Genomic DNA, 18,558 nt, shown 5'->3' with positions numbered 1-18,558 from the left:
ACACGACCGATAAGCTGACATCCAACGACGGAACCCTAGCGGCAAATCGAAGAACTAGAACCAATATTGTATATTGCGGTCCTGCCTGGCCTCCGCACCGGCTAGTGAGACCAAACAGCCTCTGCCAGCTGGTTATCGGATCGTGGGTATTTTTCAAGATGTCTGCGCCCATGAAGTGAAAATAGATTACAAAAATCGCCCAAATCGCCCAAAATCTCCAATTCTGCTCTTTATTTTTTAAATATATACAACCTTTACGACTCATCAAAGTAGATGGAAGGTATGTTTAAAACTTCTGAACAAAAGCTTGTGTTATTCGTGAGAAATGCTATCCCCAACTTTTGTCACCATTCACGCCTGTGTGTAATGTGTATGCAACCCTGTGTGCATCCTTATTTCGCCAGTATCCGAAAGAACTACAACTACAATTTTGTTAGTCACACAGCATTGAAATGTTTATTCGTTATCCGCAACATCCCCAACTTAGTTTAATAATATTATGTTCATGTTCAGTGTCACTTTTGTGTACAATCTGTAGTTTTATGTCGCCATTCTTTCAGTCACTTTAACTTTGTTGTCTTTCATATGTCTGTGTTTACCAACCACCATTGACGTGTTCATCTGGTAGTGTCTCAATCTGCTTCATGAGTTTTTACCTCAATTTTTCTAGTAAAAATGTGGCAATGGCACCATGAGTTGTGATGTTGCTGTTCCCTCACCTTCAACGGATACCTTATACTCACTCCATTGGTTACTCATGAACATGTTGATGTTTGTTTCAATCATCCATCTCTTCATCATTCTAGCCATGGCAACAGCAGAAGTCCCCGATTCCGGTGCCAAGACCCACCTCTCTCCGACAGCCGAAGAGCTAGATGAAATGGCCAAGACGAGGTACACAGAAGACGATGAAGAATACACAGCGTACTTGAACTCACCAACGCCCCCGCCACCTGTTGTCGATAACTGGTACTCGCGGCCTAAGCGACATAATGATTACTCAAGGTTTGTATTTCAAATTGACTATACTGTACGTCTCAATCGAATACCAGGTTAGTCACATTCTCCTCCCCTCACACCTGTTCCAAGGATGGGGTGACTGTCCTTGTGATTTTTTCTTAAGAATATACCATGGTGGCAATGAGAATGTCTATATAGTGTTAAAGTATGGTCACAGCACTTGGCAAGAAATCAGCCGTGGAGAACACAATACAGATAGAGAGGTGTTTGCTTAGGGAGGTGTTCAACTGTAGACGGTTTCATTTCAGGGGCAATAGAGGGAACCGCGGGGGAAACAGATATGATCGACGTGACAACTACAGGGACAACAGAGGTTACAGAGATCAAGGTGGTTGGGACAATTGGGGTTACAGAGACCAAGGTCAAGGTTACTACTATCAAGGTCAAGGTTACTATCAAGGTCACTATCAAGGTTACTACCAAGGTCCCTATCAGGGTCAAGGTTATCGTGACAGGAGCTACGAACGACAAGATGGATATCGCGACAACAGATACAGAGATGACAGGCGGAGGAGGAACGATGAGAGGGGTATGATCGGTGGGATCAGGCCGGAGGATTATTAAAATTTTTTGAATAACATTTGTGACACTTTGACCAAAGGACGCCAGAATGTTTTGATGCCATTAGGCAATAGGAAAAATCTTGTATTATTTTCAAGGCGGTCCGATTTTGGATTCAGCTGAAATGGTCCGAAATTTTTTCCAGTGACCTAATCTAATATGATCACCCTTAGTTTAGTGCTGTTGAAATACATTCCTAACTCCCAAGGACACTGTATGAGGTACGAGTACAGAAATATTACCATGGTAGAGAGGGTGGGGGTTAAACAATTAGTTTCAATTTCAGTTTTATAGATCGATCTAAATGCATTGTTCAACATGTTCAAGTGATTTATAATGAAGGCAGTTTACTGAATACAGAAGTACATTTCAAATATATCGTGTGTTCCATCTTTGTTCATTTCCCGTTGATAACAAGACAAGGAAGCTGTGTTGCATGAGATAAGAAGAGGCTGTTGACAGGGACGCCGCGGCCGCTGTTTCTGATGGAAACATCTGTGTCCTCCCAACTGACCAAAGTTGCCGAAGGAATGCGGATGCATGATACACGCCACTACTGCAATGCGAAGCTGTGAAGACTTGTGACCATGTTACAATTTCTGTCCAGGGAACCTCCTCCCAATCTTTGACAATAAACAGAACTCCAAGGTTCATGAAGAACGGTTTAATGTTAAACTTTATAAAATACATATAACTTTACAAACATATTTCATGGACGGTATATCACTGTACAATTTCGCATTGTAAATCAGTTATAAGAACATTTCTTGAACAGAAGGACGGAATTTTCACAATATTCTTTTAAAGGATGGAATTTTCAAAATATCGGTATTGTTAGAATATAACGTGACTTAATTTCCAAGTTCTACGTTGAAACTTGACCATTTTCATACTTCACTTTCATTTGGAAAGTAATTGAAAGTCGAATACATCGATGACATCATTGGACAGTAAACACAAGGCTGTTCGTAGCAAAATTATGACCTCATCAGTGCAACAGCACAAAGCTCTGCGTCGTATACCAAATCATGCGGTTTAAACTCATCGTGAGCGTTGACAGCATGGCATCATTTTGCCAGGAATACTGCCTCGTGATTCTCATCCAATATGGTGGCACGGCACATCATCACCTTGTGAGCACAAATTGCGCCAAAAATTTCATGAGCAAAAACATGCTGAAGTCTGTCTCCACACAGGTTGATGTCCGACATTTGATGCCTGGCTGACAATTTTCACACGAAAGTCCAGTTGATATCTAAAGGTTGATGTAAGGCTCACATCAATCTTGCAAGATATCGGCCCAACATTTGCATATTTTGCCGGGTAGGATTCAAGAATGTTATAATTCGGGTCACGTTTTTCAGTCGAATTCCAAGTTACTTTGCATCACACGAATGTCCTTTACATAATTCACTAATTCCTGGCAAGCATATAGGTGGCGCTAGTGTCAATTATGTCAGTGCATCAGCATTGCCATTCGCTGTTGGTCCTCTGTTTTTTGTATCTCGTCAAAGACCTGCGCCATGTGATCGATTGCCGTCGCCAAAAGGTTGTAGGTCTGAAAATAAGTAAGAATGTAAACATCAGATAATACTATGAGGTCATCATCACTGAGATGAAGATGATTTTCAGGAGATGATGACAGAATTCAGTTGGAAAAGATGCCACCTCTCGGACAGATCTGGGTAGGGGCCGCATTCAGTTACATCAGATAGGGGAGAACCCACATCAAAGTAGCTACCCAAGTCAATGGCTGATATGAATAAAGTCTAGCAAATGCTTTTACTTCAATTTTGTACAGAAAGGCCTTGTGTAAATGTACATGGAGTTTTAGATAAAAGCATTTGCTAGTCTTTATTCATATCACCCAATGATCTGTGTCGACCGAACATGGCAGGCAGTCAGCCTGAAGCTGGCTTGAAAAGATCTGTGGCAGAACTACACATTAGTCAAAGTCAAGACCACAAAACTCTTACAACCGGTTATCCATTCTCAGCATCTGGACTTTGGGGGAGAAATGGAGGCCACTATAGGCTGCTCTCCCCCTATGTGGAACTGTCAAAAAGACCCAACAAACCTGAGAATATAACGTCTCCTTGTATTTATTTTCTAGCGTGTTGTCCTCGTCAGGTATAGGACTGCCCAGGCCGCTACCAGGCGTTCCTGGCCGATCCGTCAACAGTTCACTTTTGCCTAAAGGTGTCGTCACTGGTCCTCGACTCGGGGCTGGTTTGACTGCAGCTGGTGTTTTAGAACCTTTTCCTGGGGTGCCCTTCGGAGGCTGGAAGAGAAGGGATAGAAGATGTTGAGTCAAGAGCATAAGAGCATAAAAAGGACATTATATTTGCTCTATAAACAATATTGGGCAATTGTAATGTTGGAGGAAACCGGAGACCCCAGAGGAAACCTACACAGTCAAAGAGAGTTGCCCTCTCTATCATGTGTGTACAGGGTCAGACGGGGAATCGAACCCGGGACCTCAGGGGTGACAGTCACTGTTGTTTCTACTGTATCACTCTGACAGCCCTCAATTCAAGATGAGCTTAAGTTTACCTCCTTTCCTTTAGATTTTGTTTCTTTTGCTGCCTTTGGGTCTACCTTCCCTTTTTTGTCCTTCCCTCGCCGGTCACCTGGGGGGGAATAGAAAGTATTATTTGCACATGAAAAAAGATGTACGCTTTTAACTGCATTATATATTTCAACCGATGTATTTTGCGATTTTGTAAAATCGCCAAAAAATCTCAAGACGGGTCACTTACAATATATAAACAAGAAAAAAATGGGAACAAAATTTTCAAACAAAATTTGGAAAAAATTCTAAAATTTTATCCTGAAATTTTGTCGGGAAGAGCTGGGAAAAATTTTTCAGAGAAATTTTTTGCTTAAATTTAATTCTGACATGAACCCCAGTAACAGTAGATAACTGGAACCCAGGATGAGCATAACTGAACCGTGACAATATTCAGAGATGAAAAATCAAAATGCGTGAGGAAATTGATTATTAGATGCCAGGGACTGGTTATGAAACAAAATTATCAAAAAGATTATCACACTGAAAAAGGAAGATTATGATGAGGATGTGAATATTATGACATACCGTGAAATGTTTACAAAGATAAAAACGAGCGCATTTGCCCATTTTCAACTGGCGGTAGACTAAAACATCGCCTCTGCTGTTGAAATTTAATTGAAAAGTTCGCCTCATAAAATGTCAATAATTATTTCACAGTTATGCTGCTTTATAACTGGATAATAAGTCAAAACCAGGAGGGAATGTTATGAGGGTAAGGGGGGGGGAGTTTGTCATTGACAAAGTTTATTTTGTCATTGAAACACTTTCAAAAAGATGTGCAGGTGAAGACTTGAACAGATCGTTTGGCTATATCCTCCCTTTAAGAAAATGAGACATTTTACAGGTTATTTGCGAATTGACCAACAGATGGTGCTCACCATGATATCGAGAATTTTCTGAAACAGAAAATCAGGCGGATGAAATAATCTTGTTGATGCGATTAACTTTCTCACCCCCATTTCCCTGTATAGACTTATCCAGCTAAAGCATTAGAAGAGTCCATTCCAGAAACTGGGGGTGTAAAGGTTCATTTATACTGACTGGTGTGTAAAAATGTTGTTATTATCGAGCTTAGGTTTATCAAATTGTATACGATAATTTCAACTTGACTACACAAAATAACTTGAGATATGAATCTATTTTTCCACTGACAAAAATTCTCTGTATTGTAGGTTTAGAAATAAGTTTCATGAATCGAAAGAAACTTTATAACTTCTTGTAACAGGGAAAGTGCAGAAGGGTTAATGGGGGTGCACCGTTTGAAATCAATTTAGGTGTCGGGTGCAGAACTTATGTTAAACATTGTATACATAAATACTGATTACTTGACAGGGATGGTTGCTTCATGATATTAGATGTGCAGACCAGGATCAGTGGAAACCAAATGTGCAAACCTTGAACAAAATACCTCGGCCATGTTGACCAGCCCTACAGTCACCTTCCCAAATTAGTATAAATATTATCAATTCCTTCAAAATAAACCGGCCAATTTCCACAGATTGAGTTTTCACAGATGTTAGAAATAACCATGTTTCGTGAAAAAAAACTTTTGATGGGAAAACCAAAATTTAGAAATCTACCAATATATTTGTATTTCTTAAACAATTTTTCATAAAGTGGGCGATTTACCGTATTCAGAATGACCTGGAACCCATGCACATTTTTGACTTACGACCGTTTTTGGCCAACCTGGGGTTCAGCTCCCCCTTTTGTGACTTTATCGAAGGTTCAGCATACCCTAACACTGTAAAGGGACACAAAAGTTATGATAATGAGATTTAACTCTTCAAGCTGGTTATCATATGAGATTCAACTCATCCAGCTGGTTAACTAGCCAACCATTGTGGCCTGATATTGGGTCACGATACCTCCATGACTCTGTAAAGGACACAAAATTATGATAATGAGATTTTACTCTGCCAGCTGGTTATCAAACGACTCCTCCAGCTGGTTATTGGAAGGATCACATGCAACGTGCAATAATCATGAAATGTGCAGACACGCAAAAACAAAAGTAAGGTTCTTGCAAAATGGTGAAAAGTGCAGTTTGACCAAGGACACAAACGTAAAACGTAGTCGACAAACAGAAGTGTCTTACGAGGCGTAACGCTATTTCGACGGGGTGTAGCTGCAGGTAAAACATGTGACAACAACAAATGAATGTCTATCGGTGCAGGACTGTAAACATGACATATTGTGCTATAATGTAACGTTCTCCACAGTTTTTTAGAGACGGCATTTTTCATTTCTGAGAGTTGAAAATGAAAGGACAACAGTATTAGCTATAGCGCAAGGAGTTAGCAGCTAGGCAGCACTGTCGATGACGATACCTTTGTTACAAAAATCACACTTGCTTTGCACTTGGCCAAAACCAATGTCGTTTTAGACCCAAACAAGCATGTCGGGAACCAATTTAAGGACCACAGTATAGCTATATATGGTAATAATACCACCAAATATATCAGATTAAAATTATAAGTTTCTTTAATTGGTACTGTTAGTCACACATGAGTAAAAAAGTTGATGAAAATTAAAATACAGGGGTGTCTCTGGCCATTTCTTAATCAACTGTGGAGAATGTTCCTTGCTCGAGGACACAAACATACAACATAACATAATTGTGTCTCTTACGAGGAGTGATAACTTGACGTGGCGTCGGCGCTAAAAACAAAATTTCAAATTACAAATTACAAATAACTGAGGCACGGAAATGAATACTTGATATAATTTATGGGGATTTGATGATGAAGATGACTGGCTGTGGAATTCTCTATCCAAATTGACCATGTTGATAGGCAAAGAATAAGACCATGTACTCATTTTAAGGGCTCGGTAGAACATTTAGAAATGTTCTTATATCGATGAAGCTAGAGTAGATGAATTATCACATGAAAAGTTTTCACAGCAGCGTTGGACCTAGTCTATAAATTATTAACTAAAATTACACCTATGGCTAAACTAGACCTACAACGACTCTGTAATGACCCCCACGCATGAAATGTACAATACTGCTTCATTATATGAATGATAACAATGGATTGCTACCATCCATACCTATCTATATCAAGCTAAGAGAATGGCAGCATATACAGTGTGCAAGACCAGTTCTGACATGATTGATTAAACTGCTTCGTGCTCAGTCGTCTAAGCCAGTAAATTGGATTTCTTGGTGTCATTTGAAAGAGGACATCTTCGGTAATAAATGGTGGTTGCCGATTTCCAAAATATTCAGCCATCTCCAAGAAACTAAGAAATTAATCTCGGTTTCTTTTTTTTTAAACACACTGTATAAGGCTCGATCACTTTTTATTAGTTAAACACAATTTTTTCAACAAAATTCACTCAACACTTTATTTAAGAGAACAATCATCATTAAATCATTCACAGTGGAACCTCTCTAAGTGGACACCTCTGTAATGAGGACACCTCTCTATAAAGGTTATCAATTCTCAGTCCTAAAGGTGTCCTTAAGAGAGAGGTTCGACTGTTCTTCCACCTTAACAATGTTAGTGACCAAACATAGTCTCATTATAACAGTATTTGGGTGAGTGGGGGGGGGGGGGGGCGGGGACTGTCATCTGGTGAGGGTATCTAAGGGTTCCACCCAATTCTCCACATCTACTGGTTTCCTGCAAATGCTATAACCTAATGTTAGTAGATTCGGAATGCATTGTTCCTGGAGAGGTATCGGGGTTACACTCTAATAAAGGGCAGGAGAATTAAATTTTCAAATAAAAAAATCGAAAACACAACTTGATCGTTTTACACTGAAAACTGTTAGTCAATCGATAACAGAAAGCATTACTTCCGCTTCAAAAGCACCACAAACTTTTTTCACTAACTACAGGAGGAGTCTTGCGATTAATTTTTGCCGAAAAACAATTCAATGCCAAAATACGCTGGCAAGCATCTTGGTTTTTTCAATGGCCAGAATTCTCCAATGATTTCTCTCTCTTGCATTGTTTATGCAAGCCAATACCAGGAGCACTAAAGTAATGTACATGAATGTACATGGACATGTTTTGGGGCTGGATGTTACTTTTGAAAGGTGCTGTATACCCCGGAGATTTAGAAATCAAGCATGATCCAAAAGTAACACTTTGCCCCAAAGTGTACATAAACATTCTATGACAGAGTTGACCACTTTGACACAAAGAGGGTGTCGAGTTCCCCAAAAAACCAAAATGGCCCAACCCAACATTTGGATAATAGAACTGATGGACAAGTCTATTCTGGCATACAAGGGGTGTTACAAGGGGACAACAAGCACTGCTACGAATGCTAATGAACTTACTTGACTTGGAAGTTCCTCCTGTGAAAAATTAACATAATTCATGAGAATTTTTTTTTCTTGTAACTTGACTTTTTTTGTTGTGTAAGGTTTTTGGATTGCAATTTTATTAGAGTTTATGCTATTTTGATGGGTTTGAGATTGTGACGCGCCAAAGGAAAGGAATTTGTGGAAGATGTTCTCATATTTAGAATGACCTGAAATAAAGAGAATTTACTTTATTTTGTTCGGGTGAAAATCCTTCAAATACCTACCACAAAAATGTAGAGCCTCTCTGTATCTCTAAACTCGTGGCTCCTAAGGGGGGGGTTACGCTTCATGATGAAACGGGATTATAAACTGAGACGGAATTGAGAAATTCGACCAGACCTTCGAATTTCTTTGACAACAATTACAAGTGCAATAAACATGATTGGATCTTGCTTTCACCTCGGGGGAGGGGGGGTATTTTCGATATTTTTCTAAACCTACGATAGGAACACAGTAAAGGTATGACAAAATCTGAACCAGACAGCGTGTCACTCTCATTCTTGGTTAAATTCTGACATATTTGGTATTTGGGGAATTCAGAGGTACCATTGTTTTGTAGAAATGGAGCTGTATTTGTTGACAGTGACATTTCCAGGGTTTTTGTAATCAACCAAGGAATTTGTCCGTGTGACGGAGGCTGGGAGAGGGTATGTTTTCGTAAACCTAATAGGTAACACAGGATTGGAAGGAATCATGAAAACTAGACAGTATTTACGCAATAGTTTGGGTTCGAGATTGCCGAATCTACGTCTATCCGGAAACTGAGGGGATATTTCAGAGTTCATAACTTTGGGAATTCTAACTAGTAGGGTAAAGTGGTACAATAACGGCCCCAGTACAATTGTAGTACCTTCAGTGCAGAAAATAATGCAATGCACAATAATGCACACAGGCTACAAATCAACCAGAGTCATAATTGTACCCGCTCACCTTACATTTTAAGGTACTGGTTGGGTAATGTTACTTTTCATGCAACGAAATTTCAGAACTTACTGGTACCTAGATCTACAGACCCCCGCTTTGGGGAGCTGCTTATGGATGCTAGGCTATCGCGTTTCTGGGGAGATCTGGGGCTAGCAGTGGAAAGGGTCTCTTCAATGGCTGTCAAATGAAAAGTTGTGAATTGAAACGAATCGAAATTGAATTTGATTGTCAAACTGAACTGTAATCAAAGTAATTCAAACACAATGAAAATTAACATACTGAATTGACTTGTAACCTTATTGAATTTGAAATAAATAGAAAATCAACTCATTTCAAAATGAAAACGTTCAAAGAGAACATTTACAAGAAATGACTACAAATAATGAGTTTCATTGCAAAATGAGATAAGTCTGGTTTTGCCATTTTGGGAAAAATTGGTCCATAGTTTTGAATTTAACTGAAAATGATTTGGAAAGTTTGGACATTTTTGATCATGAAAGTTTTCCAGTTACCCTGAAGGCTCTGAAATTTGGAGGAGAGATCAGTCCTCATATGGACAGTGCCATGGTATGGTCATCTCTAAAACGTTGGAAATGGCGCATGGCGCATTTCGCAATAAAACTCTTCGAATATTGTAATCAGAGTATTGAACGACGAAAATATGTTTTACAACTGTTACCTCCCGATGTGGAACTACGTCCACTCATACTAGACAGGGGTCTGATTGATCCCGCAGAACCATCAGAGTGAGCAATATCTTTGGAGTAAGAAGTAAGAGAGGGCAAAAGTAAGAAAAGGGTAAATTTGAATAAGTGGATTGATTCAAATCCAATATATGCTGGTGACTTCTAGGTTTTCGGAGAATCCATACGTCCTGATTATAAGTACAGTAGAACCTCTTTATAAAGGACACCCCCGGGACCGACAGACTCTGTCCTTGATGCAGAGGTGTCCTGATTAGAGAGGTAACATCGAATGGACAAAACCAATTTAGAACCGAAACTAGTGTTCTTTATGGATAGGGTGTCCTCATTAGAGAGATGTCTGCTAAAGGGAGGTTCCACTGTACATGAATAAGGAGAGTAGTACAGGGTGTTAAAAAATAATACTGGTAGTTTCAAAGTTGAATAAACTGTTCAAAAAGCCATCTTTTCCACTGCAGTTTCCTGCAATGTTTACAAGAATACTTTTCGAAAGGAAGCACTTTATAAAAATATTATTCAATTTCAAAAGTACCCAGACTTCTTTTTAACACCCAGTCATTATCAACGTGTTCATTTTTCATGAACACGATAAACACCTTTTGGTGGCAATACTTACTACGATCGTCTAAGTCATCCTCTTTATCAGGTAGGCCCATCGTCGACCGTATAATCATACTCGTCCCCACCATATTGTCAAGCGCATCGATAAGAAGTTGATAGCTGAAAGGAGGACATTTTGATTAACAATCATTTCATCATATCTGGACAATCACGAGAAATTCGTGCTACATCACAGAAAAAGACTCGAGGATCGAGAAGGCGCTGACCTACTTTTTCCTTTGCTGAAAGTAATGCTGATTATTATTGGGTTCTTCCCAAGTTTGAAATGGGGCTATATTGCATTTTAGACCTCTTATCCACTGAGCTATTGGGAGAGAGTTCCTTCACCCACCGAAAAATGGCTCCCATCAGCCACTGAGCTATGGAGAGGGTGTCCTCTCACCCCCTGATCTATGGGAGGAGCCCCATCTATGTCATCAATGATACTAACCCACATTTATGCATTTTTTCCTGCCTTGGCGAAAATGGCGGGAAGGACAGACCAACGACTGCTATATTCAACCGTTGTAAAAACTCTTCCTTTTTCTCATTATCTTCCTCGAGTTCCATCGCCATGTCCTTGATAGTTTCGACGGAGTAGTCCCATTCTCGCCATGAATGCTCCTCCTCCGGGAAGAACTCGAGGTAGAGGGCTTTGAGGTCTTTGATGTGGTGGTGTTGGAAATGTAACTGCAAGAAAAGATGAACATTTCTGTTGTTGAAAACTTGAGAGACTTGGGTCCCTACGAACAGCTTGAAAGCTCCACAACCTCAGGCAATCTGCTCCCTAGAAGGTTGAGCTACGAACAGCTCGAGAGCTCCACAACGTCAGGCAATCTGCTCCCTAGAAGGTTGAGCTACAAACAGCTCGAGAGCTCCACAACCTCAGGCAATCTGCTCCCTAGAAGGTTGAGCTACGAACAGCTCGAGAGCTCCACAACCCCAGGCAATCTGCTCCCTAGAAGGTTGAGCTACGAACAGCTCGAGAGCTCCACAACCTCAGGCAATCTGCTCCCTAGAAGGTTGAGCTGCCAAATGTAAAAGCAAATGACTGACTGCACTATGGTCTTGAGATTCATCGAACTAACAATGAATCTAAACTAGCAGTGTATCTACACAAGCAATGTATCTACACTAACAGTGTATCTACACTAGCAGTGTATCTACACTAGCAGTGTATCTACACTAGCAGTGTATCTACACTAACAGTGTATCTACACTAGCAGTGTATCTACACTAACAGTGTATCTACACTAGCAGTGTATCTACACTAGCAGTGTATCTACACTAGCAGTGTATCTACACTAGCAGTGTATCTACACTAGCAGTGTATCTACACTAGCAGTGTATCTACACTAGCAGTGTATCTACACTAGCAGTGTATCTACACTAGCAGTGTATCTACACTAGCAGTGTATCTACACTAGCAGTGTATCTACACTTGCAGTGTATCTACACTAGCAGTGTATCTACACTAGCAGTGTATCTACACTAGCAGTGTATCTACACTAGCAGTGTATCTACACTAGCAGTGTATCTACACTAGCAGTGTATCTACACTAGCAGTGTATCTACACTAGCAGTGTATCTACACTAGCAGTGTATCTACACTAGCAGTGTATCTACACTAGCAGTGTATCTACACTAGCAGTGTATCTACACTAGCAGTGTATCTACACTAACAGTGTATCTACACTAGCAGTGTATCTACACTAGCAGTGTATCTACACTAGCAGTGTATCTACACTAGCAGTGTATCTACACTAGCAGTGTATCTACACTAGCAGTGTATCTACACTAGCAGTGTATCTACACTAGCAGTGTATCTACACTAACAGTGTATCTACACTAGCAGTGTATCTACACTAGCAGTGTATCTACACTAGCAATGTATCTACACTAGCGGTGTAACTCACCACCAAATGGCTACACATTGGAGCTAACTAGCTTAGACTTACCCCTCTATTTTTCCTCTCAAAGGTCTCCGACTCCGTTATATAGGCATCGATCGGCGAGCGTGACCTCTCTGGCGTCCTTATGCCGTCAATGAGTCCGTCTAGAATCTGTCCGACCACTTGAACAGCTTGTTTCTGGGCGAGTTCTTGCTGCAAGATAGAAAGTCAAAAGTTAAAATCACCCCAACGGCATCATTTGCTGATTCACTATCAAGGCCTTGTGACTGAAACCAGGACAAAAATACATACACACCCCCCATGAGAACATGAGAAAGCCTACTTGAATACATAATACAGTACAATGAACATTCTATTTTGACTTTAAAGGGGTGGCAGGTTGTAATTTCCATACCTCAATCTCAGTCCTCTGTTTCTTGAACTTATCTTCTTGAAGTGCTACACCTCTCAAAGTCACCACCAGGGCCGCGCCACCGCATACAACAGGTTTGGTCATGAATTTCCATTGCTCGGTGAAGACGCCCGCATTTGGCGATTTGAAGATGAAGGGGAATCGCATGGCGTCTCCGGGTAGAATGACACCTAGTGAGAGAGAATGAAATTAATCAAATAGTCAACCAGTGACTCTGAATAGGGAGGATCGTACTCAAAATTCAGGCTGGAGGACGGAGCTAACATGTGGGGCGAAACCAGATGGTCTGGGGCAGAACTTAAGCTCCAGGAAACGGCCTCGATGTAAGAACAGATACCACCAGTACCGCCTTATTGCTTAGACCAAGGCCTGCTTAGACCAGACAGCTCTGTCTGTCCTACTGAAGTATAGAAATTCGTGCAAGTTCATGAGCTCTGCTGCCTCTTCTCGAAAAGTAGGCCTACACACTCTCAAAAATCAATGAAATTCTCAACCTACCACTGCTAGTGTTGAAGTAAAACCTCTGCGCCTTAGGGTTCGGGACGTCAAACGGATTACTCTTCGGAATCTTCTGCCAATCGTAATACATCGCCGTCGTCCCGTCGTTGACGATTTCGAGGAATGACGTGACGCGTTTGTCGGCAAATGCCTCGAAGGTGACTCGAGCCTCGATTCCCAATTCTCCCGCGAAACTGTGTGAGTCGCCGGTCCAGCGTGCCGCTTGTCCAGCAAACTGGATTGAGGGGCCGAAGACCGGCGTTGGGTAGACGTCTGGATAGTCTTTTAGGGGGTCTCTGAAACGGGAAACAACAGAAAGTCATTTTGATTATCTTTCTAATTGACTCAAGTTGCCAATTGGTACAAAGAATGCCCCTTAACCAGTTGGGTCAAACTTTCTCACTTTTATTTCTCCTCTGTAACTTAGACACCTCTCAACTCGGGACAGCATCTGTGAGTTTCAAGGATGAAATAAAACTTACTCATTTTCCTCATCTCCAATCTCCGTCAAGCCCCTGTCCGACTCGATTTCTGGATGAGGGTCATTCTCCTTGTTCTCTTCAGCATAAGGGTTGTTTGTCCCAATCACTTCAAGGTCATCCATAATCTGGCAGAAAAAAAGATAAGGAGGTTGTCAAATTGTTGTCACTGAGTTGTTGCTAAAACAAACCATTTTTGTGCCAATTCAACTTCCGTCTTGGTTGGGATTCCAACTTCTCCAGTTCAACTGCCTCCCTTTAAAGATGCACACTACAGACAGTAAGCTTATGATCCCTGCACGGTTTAAGACTTGTTCAAATAATAAACTTACAGGTTTAAAAGGGTCCAATTCGTTCATGTATGGCCTCAACTGATTCACTCTCTGTTTCAAAAATTCAGAATTCCGCCATGACTTAGCCTTGTCCCACGGATAATTCGGCGTTGACGGCTTCTCGAAATCGATGCCTTTTTCTTCCTTGACGTATTTCGGGACATCAATGTGTTCGATCGGTGGTGGGAAGCCGGCTTCCGTTTGGGTCAGGGTTGTGCTAAAAATAGGAAGTACGTGAACCCACATGGTCAATAAACTAAAGGGAAAAGCATTGCAAGATAGGTTTGCATTTTGTAACTTACAGAATGAGCGAGAATGTAAATTCAAAGTACTACAACATAGAAACATTCACAGTTAAGTGCTTCCCCCAAGGTCTTCATCCATTTCATCAACTTACTGTATCCCAGTGAGGTCATCGCCGATCCTCTCTTTCTGTTTCCAAAACTCACTGCCAACACGATCTGAAAATTTCACAAAAAAAACGAAAATAATAAATGGCCAATTGATTTCAGAAATCATGAAAGTATGTTAAAGTGAATAAGAACCCCCTCCTATAAAAAATTAATTGACTTCCAAAATTAACTTGAAGAGTTGTACAAATTACAGTGTACATATACATGTAGTGCAGAAAATTGAACATTTGAAAAATGAACAAATATTGAACAAAAGCAACGACAAAAGACACATCATGTCATGCTGCAAGTTGCAATGCCACAAAACATATACTTATATGCTGTGAGATGAATAAGAATTCTCTTGCCCTTGACACATCAAGGTCAGACAAGGTCACTTGATATATCAAGGTCACATCAAAAAGTAGTTCCCACAATGCACTTACATCCCTTTCCGTAATCAACCAATGGGATTGTTCGGTCGATCAGGTACCGCTCCTCCTGGATTTTACGGAAGCCATCAACGCGGTTCATTACCAGAGTCTCAGCAGGCTTTTGGAGGAGTTCTGAAAGGTGAAGGTCATGTGCAAAGGTGAAGGTCAAATGAGGGTGAAGGTCATTTCAATTTGTAAATTGAATGTTGGGAAACTTCAGTGAAAAATGTTGAGGAAATCTTGAATAAAATAACATTACTTGACATGAAATAAACTTCGACAACATCAAGAAACACAAAGGAAAAAGGCAAGAACATGTTATTTTGACTAATATTGTTATTCAACTTTAAACTATAACTGTGATGTGAAACGGAATATGTATCATAACTTCATCTGTGTAAACATTTCTGAAGTTCAAAGGCCAAGTCTCTTCGACACGTGTCTCCATCGATCTGTACTACTCTTACTGAAAAGGGGCCGGCCTCCGATCGTACATGCATGTGGCCCGCATGGACCAGATGCACCTACCCCATGTGCTGATGGACTAAAGGCCAGAGATAGTCACAGGAAAACAACGTCAAGGAAGACGCAGGACAGGATGGACGAACACAGTGACTTGAGAAGCCGCGTCAGGAGGTATATAGGGAGAGATGTAAATGAGCACAGCTGCCCAAGACTTCAGAGAATGGAGACGTGTCCTTGCACGGTGACGTAGACACAACGGTTTGTTGCCGCAGTGACCAAGCTACTCTGATGATGTAATAATATCATGTCTGCAGGTTCCAATCCTGTCTGCAGGCTTTCTGAGAATCGCAAAAATTGCGGGGGTGAAAATTTTACGGTCAAGTTAGTTTTTCTTACTTGAGATATGCCCTTGCTGTTTCTTTCTCTCCAACATCTTTGCCTGCCAGTTCTTCAACGCGTTACTCTCATCAAACTGAATCCCCGTCATATAACTCGGTGGGAACTTCCGTTTTCGCTCATATTTCACCGTCGGTTGTTTCGACTCTGCCTCGTAACCCTCGGGTAACGTGATGTCCTGTTGCACGCCGTCTTTGACTGCACGTTTCTTGTAGTCGTCGACGCTACCCAGAATGCTGTGCGGTATGATGTTGCCGTCCATGTCGAAGCGTGGGCCAGCTGCACCGCTGATGTCGATAGGTTTGACTGGTGCATCTGGAGGTGCTTGCCTTAGGACCTTGACACTGAAAGGTAAAGGAATTCACGATGAGATCAAGATCCCTGGGAGAATTCAGGCAGGAGCCGGGTAGGTCAGATACAGGTACACTGATCCCTCGACTGATCAGGCAACTTACGTCTTAGGTTTTGGCAAGTCCCATTCAGAAGCCGGTTTCATTTTCCTGACTGTCACCAAATTTGTGACCGGTGACCGCCCGGACCTCGGCGGCTTGGGTTCCCGGACTTTAACGAGGTCTTCTTCTTTGATGGCAAGTTTCTCGATTTCTTCGTCATAGAGGACATTCTTGGACTGGTTGAGGTTCTCATCGAGTAGGTCCTGGGATGGGTTTGGTGAGGCGTTCTTGTCCGGGGTGCCATCGCGTTTCTTCCCTTTGAATTTGTCTGAAAAGATAAGAATGCAAATATCAATATTTTGTAGACTGCCTAAAGGAAAAGGTTTTTAACGAAGCATGTACTGTTCACTCCTTAATGCACTTCAATTTGTCTGTAAAGAACAAGAAAATGAAATTAAAACGTTGTGGAATTTGTTTGAACTGTAACTCTTGACGAAAATACATTCAACTTTTAGACACAACAGGATTACAAAAAGCTTTCAATCAAAATGGTATTTTGTAAGATATCGTCAAATGGCCCCTGGGTTTGTCATATAAGAATACTACAAGGTAGATGTATTGTTTCCATCATCACAAATCTGCCAAAATAGCAATTATTCTCGGGGAAATGACCACCAAAGCAAACAAAAGGCATAACCCATAGTTAAAGATATCATAAGTAGAGGATATACAGAAGAACCTCTCTATAAAGGACATCTGCGGGACTGACAAGTGCTTTCCTTGATAGAGGTGACGACGTTAACTTACTGACTGACGAATCCTTCCTCATCCTTGACGTCCCACCGGATGACTCCCGCCCCATGCTGAATGACGACCCGTGACCGAGACGACTAGCCTTGCGCTCGGGCCTAGCTTTTTCAGCCATTTTGTCTCAATTCCTGGACATAAACGAGATTTGTGAGCAGGAGAAGCCGACCACAACCAGAAAATATGACCAAGGCAATAAATATTGGCCACATCTGAACGGGGCTTCATGACAAGATGACAATAGTCGATTTGAAATATGGTCCTGCTCACAAAACAAACCTCAGAACGGTTTGGAAAATCTGTCAGTATTTCGTTTCAAATGGCGCATGCTTGATCAGTCTTTGTCCAAATCTGGCAAAGAAAGTGTTCTTCTCAGGACAGACATTAATCAGCGCTGAAAATATAGCTTAGGCTAGCAATAGGACAAGACAGCACTCCAAGTATAGCATGCGTTAACACCACCCGAAACCTTCGGAATTCAGAACAGATTTCCCCGACCAATCTTTCTGCAGATCAAGCTCAAACAAGAAAAAAAACCTGTATCCAACTCCAAGGTAAGGTTCTTTTATGAAATATGTGCCCTTCATGAGCCTCAAATCACTTCCAAAACCAATCAAGAAATCAATAGGTTAATGTTGACTATTGAGAGTGCCTTATTTGACAGATTCAGGTCCTTCAAACATTCCAATTTAAGCTCAACAATGGCTTACTAATTGCTCTTTAAAAGAGGAATACACGGTCATCCACCAGATCCTTTCACTGTTTTTCACTGTGAGATAGAAGACCATACGAATCATCTTCAGGTTTTGTTTGATGACGATATTTGGTTTGACTTGAAGGATGTCAGTCAGTTGTCAGGGTACACAATACGTCTGACTGTTTTTGAGGGTATGATAGGCCCAGGCCCGAAGGATAGAACATACATAAGAGGTCCAATGGCCCGAAGAACAGAATGATTGGCCCACAACCTGAGTGAAGGATAGAATTCCGTACACGAGAGGTCCAATGATAGGCCCTGGCCCGAAGAACAGAATGATGGGCCCACACCCTGAAGGATAGAATTCCGTACACGAGAGGTCCAATGATAGGCCCTGGCCCGAAGAACAGAATGATGGGCCCACGCCCTGAAGGATAGAATTCCGTACACGAGAGGTCCAATGATAGGCCCTGGCCCGAAGAACAGAATGATGGGCCCACGCCCTGAAGGATAGAATTCCGTACACGAGAGGTCCAATGATAGGCCCTGGCCCGAAGAACAGAATGATGGGCCCACACCCTGAAGGATAGAAATCCGTACACGAGAGGTCCAATGATAGGCCCTGGCCCGAAGAACAGA

The 18,558-nt window shown here is 41.4% G+C and overlaps 3 protein-coding genes across 11 annotated transcripts in view; 2 read left to right on the top strand and 1 right to left on the bottom strand.

Moving 5' to 3' along the window:
• The first annotated feature begins 135 nt into the window (after positions 1-135).
• On the top strand, positions 136-1,957 carry LOC135498849 (RNA guanine-N7 methyltransferase activating subunit-like). Its single transcript, XM_064789346.1, has 3 exons — positions 136-280; positions 807-1,005; positions 1,269-1,957. Exons 1-3 carry the CDS (start codon positions 274-276, stop codon positions 1,582-1,584), a joined length of 522 nt encoding a protein of 173 aa, XP_064645416.1. The 5' UTR covers positions 136-273; the 3' UTR covers positions 1,585-1,957.
• Positions 1,958-2,230: 273 nt separating this feature from the next.
• LOC135498605 (MYCBP-associated protein-like) overlaps positions 2,231-18,558 on the bottom strand; it is a 24,809-nt gene continuing 8,481 nt past the window's right edge. For 3 of the 9 annotated variants that reach the window (XM_064788930.1, XM_064788924.1, XM_064788931.1), the window contains 15 exons: positions 16,479-16,743; positions 16,024-16,367; positions 15,175-15,294; positions 14,734-14,797; positions 14,337-14,553; positions 14,008-14,132; positions 13,526-13,821; positions 13,010-13,197; positions 12,661-12,807; positions 11,154-11,392; positions 10,719-10,822; positions 8,448-8,465; positions 4,135-4,211; positions 3,659-3,862; positions 2,231-3,139 (listed from right to left, as the gene is read on the bottom strand). In XM_064788930.1, the coding sequence (XP_064645000.1) occupies positions 3,038-3,139; positions 3,659-3,862; positions 4,135-4,211; positions 8,448-8,465; positions 10,719-10,822; positions 11,154-11,392; positions 12,661-12,807; positions 13,010-13,197; positions 13,526-13,821; positions 14,008-14,132; positions 14,337-14,553; positions 14,734-14,797; positions 15,175-15,294; positions 16,024-16,367; positions 16,479-16,743 (2,510 nt within the window). In that variant the 3' untranslated portion in view covers positions 2,231-3,037. Of the gene's footprint in view, positions 3,140-3,658; positions 3,863-4,134; positions 4,212-4,421; positions 5,050-6,784; positions 6,815-8,447; positions 8,466-10,718; positions 10,823-11,153; positions 11,393-12,660; positions 12,808-13,009; positions 13,198-13,525; positions 13,822-14,007; positions 14,133-14,336; positions 14,554-14,733; positions 14,798-15,174; positions 15,295-16,023; positions 16,368-16,478; positions 16,744-17,222; positions 17,354-17,501; positions 17,622-17,932; positions 18,474-18,558 lie in introns of those variants that run through there. The other 6 variants (XM_064788926.1, XM_064788927.1, XM_064788928.1 and 3 more) reach the window with 5 other exon arrangements.
• LOC135498607 (phosphatidylethanolamine N-methyltransferase-like) overlaps positions 17,682-18,558 on the top strand; it is a 14,332-nt gene continuing 13,455 nt past the window's right edge. Inside the window, exon 1 of the mRNA XM_064788934.1 lies at positions 17,682-17,776. The gene's annotated coding sequence lies outside the window, so the exon portion shown is untranslated. The remainder of the gene's footprint in view (positions 17,777-18,558) is intronic.

This window comes from Lineus longissimus, chromosome 14 (assembly GCF_910592395.1).
Source record: "Lineus longissimus chromosome 14, tnLinLong1.2, whole genome shotgun sequence".
NCBI classification, from domain to species: domain Eukaryota; kingdom Metazoa; phylum Nemertea; class Pilidiophora; order Heteronemertea; family Lineidae; genus Lineus; species Lineus longissimus.
Note: the sequence above shows the minus strand (reverse complement) of the source record. Positions and strands in the feature narration are given on the sequence as shown.

Excerpts from the sequence above, each read along its gene's own strand:
- LOC135498849 (XM_064789346.1), top strand. Across the intron at positions 1,006-1,268 it reads CGACATAATGATTACTCAAG|GGGCAATAGAGGGAACCGCG; the intron begins GTTTGTATTTCA and ends GTTTCATTTCAG.